The sequence below is a fragment of the Dendronephthya gigantea genome, unplaced genomic scaffold, assembly GCF_004324835.1.
Source record: "Dendronephthya gigantea isolate DGI-Jeju-01 unplaced genomic scaffold, DenGig_1.0 000267F, whole genome shotgun sequence".
NCBI lineage: Eukaryota > Metazoa > Cnidaria > Anthozoa > Malacalcyonacea > Nephtheidae > Dendronephthya > Dendronephthya gigantea.
Window position 1 is genome coordinate 153,884 of NW_021163277.1, and position 12,949 is coordinate 166,832.

The following is a 12,949-nucleotide window of genomic DNA, read 5'->3' on the forward strand; positions in this document are numbered from 1 at the left end:
GTAGATCTATACGATATTAATTAGTATAATTTGGCTTTCAGCGGTAAACGGTCATGTAAACGGAGAACTAAGACAGAAACTATATACTATGTTAAATGTTATGAAATGCATGATCCCTGCCTGCAATGAAAACCCTGACTTCAGAATATATAGAGCTTTTAACCAAAAACTTGTAGAATCCCTCGTAGCTTTTATTTACGTTGTACAGAACCAATGTTGCTGGTTTTATAATGCTAAAACTGGGTATGACATCCTCTCTTGTTGAAAGCTTAATATCAAACGATATAACCGCAAACGGCTCTGGTTTCGAGGTCTGGTTAGGTCTAAAATACCAATGCAAGACCCATGCAGATGGATCATCGTCAAATGTCCATGATATGTTGTTCGTTGTTCCAGGTAAGAATGTATATTGCGTCCCATCAGGAGGCGAAGTGATTTTTCCTAAAGTAAACAAATTAGGCAATGCTAATGGCTAGTCAGTTCAGGCGAGGCTCATATAGCTCGTCTTATAATAAAGTCGAAGTTTTGAAGAAGAAATGAAGTTGAAGGTCGTGCGTTATCGTAACATATGAATGGCGAAGCTATCTCCTCTGTGTCAAAGTTTATCCGGATGTATGATTCGTCTCAAGTATAAACAGCGCTGACAATAGTCAAAGGTCACTAGATCAGGGCTCTGCATGTTACTGCACTGTGTTATTATAAAACATGCTGAACACATTACGGGGCTTACCTTCGCATTGGTAAAAGATGAAGGGTAGATAAGATATAGCACCATATATGAGAGCAAACATACTCGGCATCTTAATGAACGGACGTCCGGACAAACCTACACAGACGATGACAAACGTGTATAGACAAGATCAATATTGATATGAGTTGTTGTATGCGGCTTTCTGCACCTAGCACCGAACTAGCACGATTTAAACACGAAGGTATTAACTTAGCACGTGAAACAAATAGATAAATACAATCCCAAACGATATTGCATGAAATGCATAAACCTTTAGACAATTTGAATCACAAATTCAGTCGCAGCTATTAAACTATAGTTATGTCATGCGCAAATGTTGCTGGTATTTTAATCGCATTGTAGTTTACCCCTCATTTCCAAACAAGCCAACATGCTGGTTTCCCAACTTGAAAATATAGATCTGAAAACCAAATTTGACGTACCACGCTACTATCAAGTCAAATATGCATCCGGTAAATTATTCTGTTTCTATAACATAAAATATATTTCTTTTCATGCCGCAAATGTTTCTTTGGATGTTTCTCTCCCTCGATTACGAATCGTTTCTTCCGGCTTTAATTTAAGAAGCTGCGGAACTTTCTTGTCACGTGATAGCATGTATGTAAATATATGTTATGGGCTTGGTATGGTTGGGAATATCTGTAATTAAGTACTTATACATTCGAATTACGATTATACTATATTTTACAGTGTTCACATTGAAAGTGATTCCGATTTTTTATGAAGGTCTTCTCAAACGATCCAATGTCGCCAGAAAACGTTTGATGGATGTTTTGTAGTAAACACAGCAAATGAGCAATAGCAAATGACGTAATGCTTTTACGTATCAACAGACTATGTTCCATTTGTCCAAAGTATATTGGATTAGAAAATTTCGACCTTGTCAATAAACCAAATATAGTTATTCCGCCTTTGTTATAGTATAGGGTTTCAGTCTCAGACTTCGAACTTTTCATGTGCCGAGTCGAATGCAAATACAAATATTTTAGTTCATCAACATCAGGTTCTGCATGAAACAAGCTTTATTAAGCCCTGTACTTTTTGAGTATATATATACAGTATATACTTGTAAAATCTTTGTAAACAAAATGCGAAATATGAAGCGTAGTTTTAAAATTATAACTTGTAAAACTGAATCGCTACCATCCGTAACGCAAATATATTTTGTGTGTTTTGTAAATTATCAAACATTATATCAAGATAAAAAACCCTGGTATGAGGTTGACATTATCTACAGCCAAGATAAAAATGTTTCTCAATTCTGGGGGCTATATCCAATGGTAAATCGACTATTGGGTGTGGGTTTGTTCGTCTTGAGAAGGACGATTACAAATTTTGTCTAAGAGATTTTATGTGAAACAGCGAGTTACGTCGCAGATCAACAGCTTTGACAGCTAGGATTTCTTTTCCAATGTTCAAGTCAAAGATTGATAGTTTTCCTCTATATCTCTGGTTTTACTCAGCTCAGTGTAAGTTGAGTCATCTTCTCTTACACTTTCATTACTTGCTGCAGCGCCGTGAACCGCTGTCAATGTCTGATAATTCTCTCCTGTGTTCATTTTTGTAAGATCTAATTCCTGATAAGTTTTATCAACTTGAGATTTTGGACTTTCACGGTTTGGTTGAGGCTTCCTACTTCTGAATTTACAACGAAAGTAAAAAACAGTGCAAGAAATGAGAATTCCTATGATGAATGTGGTCACGGATGATACCAAAACGATGTACCATTCAGTTCCACTTTGGCAATTCTGGGATTCCTGTAATTCTGGTTTGTCTGCAAGAAATTAGAAGTGCATGTTCACAACAACCACGATTCCACTGATTATAATATTAAACAAATTTCAGTATCCAATGTCATCTGGTATTTTTCCAAAAGATAATGAACCAATCTGTGTGAATTAATGCATGATAACCAACAATTACCTGTTCCGACACCTTTCGAACTTGGGGTATTCGTTTTTCGTATTTCTGGAATAGAAATGACATTGTACATTCTTCTTTATCGAATAAACTAACGGAAGAAATCATATACGCGTAATTTTATCATGAATCTTACCGACGACAGACAAATTAAAAGTCTTTGAACTTTTTCCAAGTTGATTTGTAGCAATACATTCATATGAGCCAGCATCGTTGTATTTCAAAAGCGTTATAATATACGTCTTGCGATTACTGACGACTTTAGTATCATTATGGATTATTGTATAACTTGGTAAGGGAACAGCTATAGCTTCGCATGTTATTACAACTGATTCACCAATTACAACATCTTCTGGGGTGGTCGTAAGACTTAAAATAGCAGGTGAGACTGGGTCTGTAATGAAACAAACTTTTTAAATCATATATGAACAGATAAATATTCCTTATTAACAAGTTTTCTTTCACTTACAATATACCATTACTTCAATTGATTTTTCGTCTGCTAAGGTGTAGCTTCGGGCTATACATTTGTATATTCCACTATCTTTTTTATCGACATCGTTTAGATTTAATATTTGTCTATTTTTTTCCGATTCAGTGATCTTGACGCCATCTTTATACCATGTCACGTTAGCTGGAGGATTACCATCTCTGGCCTGGCAGATACATGTGATATTATCACCCTCAATTGCTGCGATGGAACTGGAACAATTGACTGTTACTGCTGGTTTGCCTAAATATATACAGGACGCTAGCAAATCATCTTGACGATGCAATCATTTGTCTATGGTTGTAGCACTTCACAGACAGATGTGCAGAAACATGCCTTCCTCACTACTGTTTACAGAGTAATTACATGCATCATCATTTTATTCGTTATAGTCAGTCGAGACACATCTTTACAATAAACGATTTGTCGGACCGATACAGCTGATTAGTGTATTCGTAATTTGTCGTAAAGAAAAGTTTTTTGTAACAATTCGTACGATTTTCTTCCGTTGTTAAGTTTTACTTAAAGACTTACTTGCGACAAAAACTACAACATTAGATGGATGATGGGGGCCAAGGAAAAACTGATATATTCCATTATGACTTTCATTAACATTTTTTATCACCAGTGTTGCGTTTCCTTCTATTGCGTAGCCAGGTGCGAGGAAACTTGGCACTGAATCATCATCGATGATTTGTGCAAGTAACTTTGCTTTTTCATCTAAGGTTTTTCGTCGATACCAACCACGAAAACTGCCAGAAGACAGTTCGTCATCAAATGACCACCGTATTTTCCCATCTGTTCCAGGTAAAAATGTTATTTCAGTCCCTTCAGGTGGCGGAAAGATCTTCCCTAAGATTAAGAAAGCCATGTATAGTTGACAGGCTAGTAGATCAGACTCACGCCATCAGCAAAAACACCGGCATGTGAACAATGACGATTCTACCAATAAGGGACCCCCCTCAGTGGCGCCATAATAATAGCGAGTTTAAGATGCAGCAAATCTACAACGCGGACGTGACATGAAACTGAGCTCCAACTAGTGTGAGGAAGCTAGTATTACTTTTTTTACACACGGCTCTGGCTTTGTTTATCAAAAGGAGTCTATAATTTCCATCCCTGCTGGGAAACAGTGGAAATTAGAGCAGTATTACCTCATCACGTCCGCTAAATTAAGCGCATCTTAAACTCACTAATGCCTCACACGAGGGATGTGCTGCGAGGAAGGATACTTTCACATACTACATCATACACACATAGCTACTACCTACCTTCGCATTGGGAAAGCATAAAAGCAAGACAAATCATAGAAAGAAATGCGAAATCACTCATTTTTGAAGATACAACCTATGTAAGAGAATTTTCATCAAATATTATTATAATATTATTATTTGGTAGGATTCGATAAAAATTTGCTCAACTAACCCTAGATACAAATGTTTCTTGCAACTGCCACATCCGGAGGTGCGGTCCACATGCATACAGACTTAGGGGCTGTTTACATGAGCCAGGTTACCCGAGATTCAACGAAGCGTGAGAGGACTTTGAGGCATTGAAATAAGTCTTAATGACACCAAACAAGCACATCCTATTGTTGTGGTGCTGCCAGGATCATGTTATCTGCTCATTTCAATACCTCAAAGTCCTCTCACGCTTCGTTGAATCTCGGGTAACCGGGTTCATGTAAACAGCAATGTTGTTTCTAAACAGGAAAATTGCTCTTATAGGACCAAACGGAAATGCACGATGTTATATATGAGAACATTTAACACAAATAATTTTTTCAAACGACCAAACACACCTGTCTAATATTGACAAATTTCGCCGGCAAATTCAGTCACATATAGACTATTATAGACATTTGTGATATTATGGTTCTACAGTGTATTTTGTTGCACACTTTAATATATTATTCTACACTTACCACAAGAAAGTCGTATGCTGTCGTTAATCGCATATTCATTTCTGGTATTTCAGTAAAAGGCGTTACCACAGTTTCATACAAAAATCAGAGAAAATTTCCTGTTAATAATCCTAGTATTCTCGCCTTGGATATTTAATTTGTCGATATTAATCCTTTCTTCCGGCTTAAACATTACAGAAGCCAGCATGAATTCTGTCATGTGATAGTTTGTAATTTATGGATGTATTCTGCATGGTTGGTGTCTTGGAGGTAACTGGTAAATAATAGGTGCTAAAAGATATCTTTTTTGGTCATCGAGTTATGTTATAGCTCGATGTTGTCAGAAAAAAGGATTCCCTGATCCTTATATATTTGTAAATTCTTTGGATATTTCACAATAAAGCAAAGAAGCAGCCAGTATTAATTAAAAATAATGAAATATTCCAGCTTCAAGTTAAAGACTGATAGGTTTTCTCCGCTTCTCTGTTTTGGCTAAGCTCTGTATAATTGGAGCCATCTTCGTTTCTATTGTCATTTTTTGCAGCCTGATTCACAGTCAATGACTGGTAATTTTCTTCTTTACTCATATTTTTGAGGTCAAGTTCTTGATAAGTTTTATCAACCTCAGCTTTTGAGGGTTCAGGGTTTGCTTGTCGTGGCTTTTTACTTGTAAATTTACGACGAGAACATGAGACGATGTAGGAAAGAAGACATCCAATGACGATGCCCAATATCAGTGAAACAACGATATGCCATACTACAATATTATCGGCAACATCACGGTCTACTTTCCTAGAAGACGAGGCCTCTCCTGAAAAAACACATTGAGGTTAATAATTTATTGGTTGGAAAAATACCTAAAAGAATATTCAAACTTCCATCAAAGTCAAACAAGGAAGTGTAAAAAGCAATTACGTAGTAACACATCTGGTGCAAACTTTATGCGTCTAGCTCAAACATTGCAGAAATCGTGGATCAAGAGTAGTTCAGACTAAACTAATCTTACCTAGAACGGTCAAACAATGGCACTTTGAGTCAATTCCAAATTCACTCTTCGCAATACATTCGTATAATCCACCGTCGCTCCACTTCACTTGTGGTATGTTGTACGTCTTACCAGCAATAACCTCGGTGTTATTGTGAGTTATGGTAAAACGTGGTTCAGGAACACCTTCTGACTCACATGTTATGTTTATTGGTTCGCCAATTTTAGCTTTTCCTTGTGAAAATGTAACGTTTATCTTTTGAGGTCGAACTAGAAAGCAAAAAAAAACTGGATGTGGGAAGATCTGCACGGATCTTAAAAAAATTGCCAATCATGAAATTTCATGCCAATCATAAACTTCATGCCTACCCCACCCCTCCCTCCCCTACTTCTCACCTTGTAATGAGTCCGGTATGGTATATACTCCCCCCCTACCTTCCGTAAGTAAAGAGATTCTAAGGGTCTTAAACCAAAATGTCTAGAAGTTTTCTTGTATGTGTTGGACGGTTGCTCAATAACCCATTAGACCTATTATAACCTATTATTAAGAAATTATTGCTATCATACAATTAACTATTATTCTTATTATTTTTTCATCTTTATAACTTTTTTCTGGGTAGCTTTCAGCTAGACACTTGTACGTTCCGCTGTTTGCTTTGTCGACGCTAAAAAGAGTCAATAATTGTTCTTTTTTCCCTGTTTCACCAATCTTTCTCTTGTCATCTTTAAACCAGCTAACGTTAGCAGGTGGATTCCCATCTTCACCTTTACATATGCAACTGAAGTCATCACCCTCTTTTAGCGTCGTGACATTAGAGCAATTGAACGTTACTGTTGGCTTTTCTGAAACGTAGAAAAAAGCAATATGCCGTAGTGTTTGCACCTGTCATTTTGGAGTTCTAACGAAAGAATGCAACATGCAGAGACTGTTCCGCAATATCTTTTCAACCAATACACAAAATGTAATTAAAATATTTAGGAAATCAATGTAATTATTACACTATAATATATGTGATGAAAACTTACTTGCGACATAGACTGTTACATCAGATTTAATATTGAAACCAATTCGTGGCCACATTTCAAACCGGTAAACACCGTTATAACTGTCATTTACGTTGTTTAAAATCAAAGTCGCTGGTTTCTCTATTTCGACCGTGAGCAAATTTCTTGCAAAATATTCGGGCTCATTGTCATCAACTACCCTTGCAATAACGTTTATGGAGCCATTCCTGCTTATGAAAGTCCAATATCGAGTATCCCCAAATACTATAGTACCAGTTAGCGACCACTCAATCCTGGCATTCATTGCACCGGGAAAAAAAGTCAACGTTTTTCCACCTGGTGGCAGGCTGAGTCGTCCTATACAAATGACGTAAAACATGTTTGAGCCAAACCGTTTCCTGCAAAACTATGATTAGAAAAGTCTAAATTTCATATATAATACAGGTCAATTGAATCGCTTTAAATAATACAGAGGGAATGATATAAACATATTCCTTATAACCATAATTCCGCCACTACATGCATGCATATAAAATTATATTATGAAACATATTGAACCAAATTGGTGAACTCGCGGTACCTTGGCAGTGATGCAAGCTAAAGTGAAGACAAGATAAAGCACCATATATGAGAGCAAATCTACTCATCTTAATAAGTGGACACCAGTCTTGAGAAACCTACACAGACAAAAGTATAATTCGGTTGGCCGGTTTACACTGTTCTAAATCCAAACCTAAGACTAAGTATAGGACATGCAATTTAAACATGTAATGATGTAATGATCAAGAAACATAATATTGAATACAATCCCCAACGCTGGCAAAATACACACCTCTCTATATTGCTAAATTTCGCCTGCAAATTCAGTCACATATAGACACTTTTGATGTTTAACATCAAGATAGTCGCGTATATTGGTATTTCTGTAAGGCGTTACCACAGTTCCATACAGAAATCAGAGAAAATCTCCTGTTAATATATCCTAGTATTCTCGCCTTGGATATTTAATTTGTCGATATTAATCCTTCCTTCCGGCTTAAACATTACAGAAGCCAGCATGAATTCTGTCATGTGATAGTTTGTAATATATGTGGATGTATTCTGCATGGTTGGTGTCGTAAGGTAACTGGTAATTAATAGGTGCTAACTTATTGCGTTCGACGGACGAGAATGCTTCCTAGCCGTGTCATATCGAGATTTGCGATGTCAGATTTGCCTCGTTCTGATGTGTCGTCATAGTAACTGGAGACCATGTGCTCGCTTTATTTTGACATTTTGTTGTTAATTAAAGCATATGAGCCATCACTGTTAAATTACTCATTACTTAAATTAATCTTTTGAATCACATACGCTGTGAGCCTGTGACGTCATAATGTTAACATTTTTGTTAATGATCGTTAACCGAAATCAACACATTCTGAACGCACATCACTATGCAGGTCAGTGATCTATCTAGAAGCAAATTTTCTAATATAGGTCAGTGTTCTATATTAATATAAAGAATGGTCAATATTCCCTTGGAATACGTCACGCATGCTGTTTTGAACTGTGATTATTTTCGTACTTATTTCACGTGGAGAAAACTAGAAAGAGAAATACATGAACTTCTGGTAACCAGAGTTGCAACAGCGATTGGCTCATGATTCCGATATTTTCATGTCCGGCTTTGTTGATATATATTCTTCATACGAGGCTGTAGTAACTCATCGTCAATCAAAATCGAAATTTCATCAACCCATAATAAGGACAGTGGGTTAGTATTGCAAAGTTGGTGGAAGTAAGATATCAAGACTTTAGGACCACCTTGCCACGCAGAAAATTACAACTTCTATAGTACTAGCAGTAATCACAGATTAGACTAGAATAGGTCAGTGATACGGATAATGACTGAATGCTTCGCTATATATTTTTAAATTTACTAACTAATATTTTCTTATAAGCCATGCTTGGTTTCATGTATAGATATTATATATTTTACACCTATACATACTACATGACTACACATCACCATATATACTCGAACATGGTACACTGCATGTTTATACTTTTAGATTTTAGAAAATACAATTAAGAGTACTGGAATAATCCCGCTGTTACCAATGACAACAAAGCGATTTTCCATCCCGTTTTTAGAGCACATGCTGATGATTTTTTAGATGTATGATTAGTGCCTGTGGGCCCAGTGGTTGGCTCTGCATGAAAAAAAGTTGTGTGGTTAGCAGAACTAACAGTAGGGAAACAAAAAATACTTTACTATAACGAGTTGCTTTTCCGTAGAATACTGATAAAAGTGATGAATGGAAGAGAACTCGTACATGCACTTCCAAAGTATTTTACCTGTTACACTCAAAATATCAGATTTTGAATCACTTCCAATAGAATTCTTTGCAACACAAACGTATGTTCCAGCATCATCCTTTTTCACATCTTGAATAGTGTGCATCTTGCTGTCTGCGATGCTGCTATTGCTACCACGTTTTTCTATTTTTATTCCTGGTTTAGGAAGACCATCAAATTCGCACGTGATTTTTACCGTTTCACCAACTTTAGCTGTGTTTGGTGCGATGGTTATCGCTGTGATGATAGGCTTGTCTGAATGCGAAAATACAAAAAGTCCGAGAATGCAGTCTTTAGATTGAGGATATTGAGCTAAGTTAAATTAAACTTGAAGTTATGCTTACAATGAACTATTATTTCTATGGATTCTTCTTCATCACTGACGAGGTTTTTGGCTTCACATTTGTACCTTCCACTGTCCTTTTTTTCAATATTACTGATACTCAATGTTTGTCTTTCCTCCCGTTGGTCACTTATCTGTTTGCCATCTTTATACCAAGCCACAGTAGCTGGAGGATTGCTGCCTTGTTCCGTACAAACACACGTGAAATTATCACCTTCTTTCGCAATGACCGGGCTGGAACAGCTGACAGTCACCGTTGGCTTCACTGAAACGTAAAAAAATCGTGCAACTGGTGGAAGAGAAATTAAAATAGTCTATTGTTATAATTGGAATGCTTCAGTACCCCGCAAGGAACACATCGATGGATAAGGGTAATTCGCACATGCCTAGATTCTAGAAATCTAAAAACCACCTGTTTACCTGCAATAAGAACTACAACTTCAGACTGAGTTGCTTTTCCGTAAAATACAAAAGTTATGAATTGAAGAGAACTCGTACATGCACTTCCAAAGTATTTTACCTGTTACAATCAAAGTAGCAGATTTTGAATCACTTCCAATCGAATTATTTGCAACACAAACGTATGTTCCAGCATCATCCTTTTTCACATCTTCAATAGTATGCATCTTGCTTCTGAAGACAGTATCGCTTCCACTTTTTTCTATTTTTATATTTGGTTCAGGAAGACCATCGAATTCGCACGTGATGTTTACCGTTCCACCAATCCCAACTGTCTTTGGTGCGATAGTTATCGCTGTGATGAAAGGCTTGTCTGAATGAGAAAATACAAAAAGTCCGAGAATGCAGTCTTTAGATTGAGGATATTGAGCTAAGTTAAATTAAACTTGAATTTATGCTTACAATGAACTATTATTTCGATTGATTTTCTGTCAATGAAGTGACTTTTGGCCACACATTCGTACGTTCCGGTGTCCTTTCTCATAACATTACGAAAGCTCAAAGCTTGTCTTTCCTTTCCTTGCTCACTAATACTTCTGTTGTTCTTATACCAAGTCACAGTGGCTGGAGGATTGCTGCCTTGTTCCGTACAAACACACGTGAAATGATCACCTTCTTTTACAATGAACGGGCTGGAACAGCTGACAGTCACTGCTGGCTTCACTAAAACGTATAACAAAATCGTGCAACTGGTTGTCCAAGAGAAAATTAAAACAGTCTATTGTTAGAATTGGAATGCTTCAGTACCCGCATGGAACACATCAATGGATAAGGGTAATTCACACATAACTAGATTCTAGAAAACTAAAAACCACCTGTTTACCTGCAATAAGAACTACAACATCAGACTGACCGCATCCATCAGATGTTACGAGTGTAAATTTGTACGTTCCATTTTGAATCTGACTGACGTTATTCAAAACTAAAGTCGCTGGCTTTTCTATTTTGAAGTCGAGCGCGTTGCTTCTGTTCTCGACGGTACCGTCATCAATTATTCTCGCTAGTTGTACGGCCTTCTTCGAGCCCTCACCGCTAGTAAACGACCAAGACCGAAAACGCACGTTCGTCACATTGTCGTTGAACGACCACTCCAGTTTGGCCGTTGATCTCTTTACGAAAATCAGCCTGTTGCCAACAGGTGGTAGACGTATTTGTGCTCCTATTGAAAGCAGGTTTTGTAGGTTTTGTACTATACTGGGGGGTTGTGGGGATACATTCGTATAATACTGGGGGTTGTGGGATACATTCGTACAATACTGGGGGATTCTGGGGATACATTCGTACTATACTGGCTGGGGGGTTAAGGGATACATTTCCAAATAATTGAGGAGCCGTGTGGCAGCGTATTCGATCAACTTTTTACGAAATGTGAATGGTTTAAGTAAATAACCATAAATATATATGATATCTAACGTTTTATACCTTCGCTTGAGGCTGATAGAAAATTAAGAACGAATAACCCAGTTATACCAAAGATGAAGTTTGCCATTTTGTAAGCCTTTGATCTGAAGATGAAGATGAAAATGCAATGATATATAATTATAATAATAATGATTAATGTAATAAAACGTTTTTATCACTACTCCAAACATTTTCGAAATCTTTCTTCGACAATTCTGACACGCCTAATTTGTACTTGCGATATAGATCAGATCATATTTCACTGCCTGCTTTACGATAATTCCCACTGAAATTCTAGCTGAGTTCTGAGTTCTCGTCGCAATATTGCATTGCCATCGTTGCAGTTTAATTTCGGTTTATTTAATCACGGGATCGATATCTTTGTCAAGCATTAAAAATGGCGTCTGAAGGCTACTCTTTATAATATTTGAGAAGCAGTGTCAGTACCTTTATCTGTCGGTATATGCCCGGTTGGGCAAATATATGGCATAAATGTTATTGAGATATATTTTAATAGCGAGCGTATAATGTCATCTGATAGACTGAAAATCACGTTTGCATGACGAGCAGAGTCTCGTTTGCATGACGACCGTAGTCTATAATAAACTGGCCCCATTGAGAAAATATAAAGTAAGATTTGCCAACTGTCCAATTATGATCTTTAGTCTGAACTTGTGTTAGAATATTCGTTAGTTACAATAGCCAGTGAATTGCCAGTTAAAACAGGGCATGAAATATGCTGATACACTGATATGTCATTATAAACATAGGCTCGATGACATGGATATAGTCGATAGCATAATACTAATCATCATATAAACAACTAACAAGTATAGTCTGTATTCGATAGATATGCGATATTCGAGAATAACAATACCTGAAGTAGTATGCTCCTGTGTGATCCAACAAACGGATAATATTTATCAGTTTTCGTTTATCCCTATATGATAGGTATTAAATCTTCTTTCACTTTCAATATTAAAATCATTTGTATTAAATGTAGTTAGTACGCAGTCCATGCAAACAACTCGATTGCGGTGTGGTCGACCGCCATATTTTTAAATGGCCGTCAATGTGTCATTCAAAGATATGGTGTGAATGTCGTTATTGAAGTGTGAGAAATATGATTGTTAGTTTGTTCGCATCATACTGGGCTTTAGCCCCACCAATAATTTTTCCGTAATTAGTCTTTAATTTTGAATATTTTTTAGTTAGCTCAAATTTACAAGCTAAAATTTACAAGCAATACAAGCGCCAAAGTGAGTCCAAACATGCTGGAAACCGGCTTTACATTGGACAAGCATTAGACCATTAAAACAGCGTGGTTATCAGATGTCAAAATATTTGACATCATA

General features: G+C 36.8%; 1 protein-coding gene across 1 annotated transcript; it reads right to left on the bottom strand.

The window, feature by feature from the left end:
- Positions 1-2,163: 2,163 nt before the first annotated feature.
- LOC114541129 (opioid-binding protein/cell adhesion molecule-like) lies at positions 2,164-5,133 on the bottom strand. The gene is made up of 7 exons (XM_028561117.1): positions 5,086-5,133; positions 4,433-4,508; positions 3,696-4,013; positions 3,141-3,404; positions 2,808-3,065; positions 2,675-2,719; positions 2,164-2,525 (listed from the first exon to the last, which is right to left on the bottom strand). The coding sequence occupies exons 1-7, from the start codon at positions 5,122-5,124 to the stop codon at positions 2,167-2,169; spliced, it is 1,359 nt and encodes a 452-aa protein (XP_028416918.1). The 5' UTR covers positions 5,125-5,133; the 3' UTR covers positions 2,164-2,166.
- Positions 5,134-12,949: the final 7,816 nt, after the last annotated feature.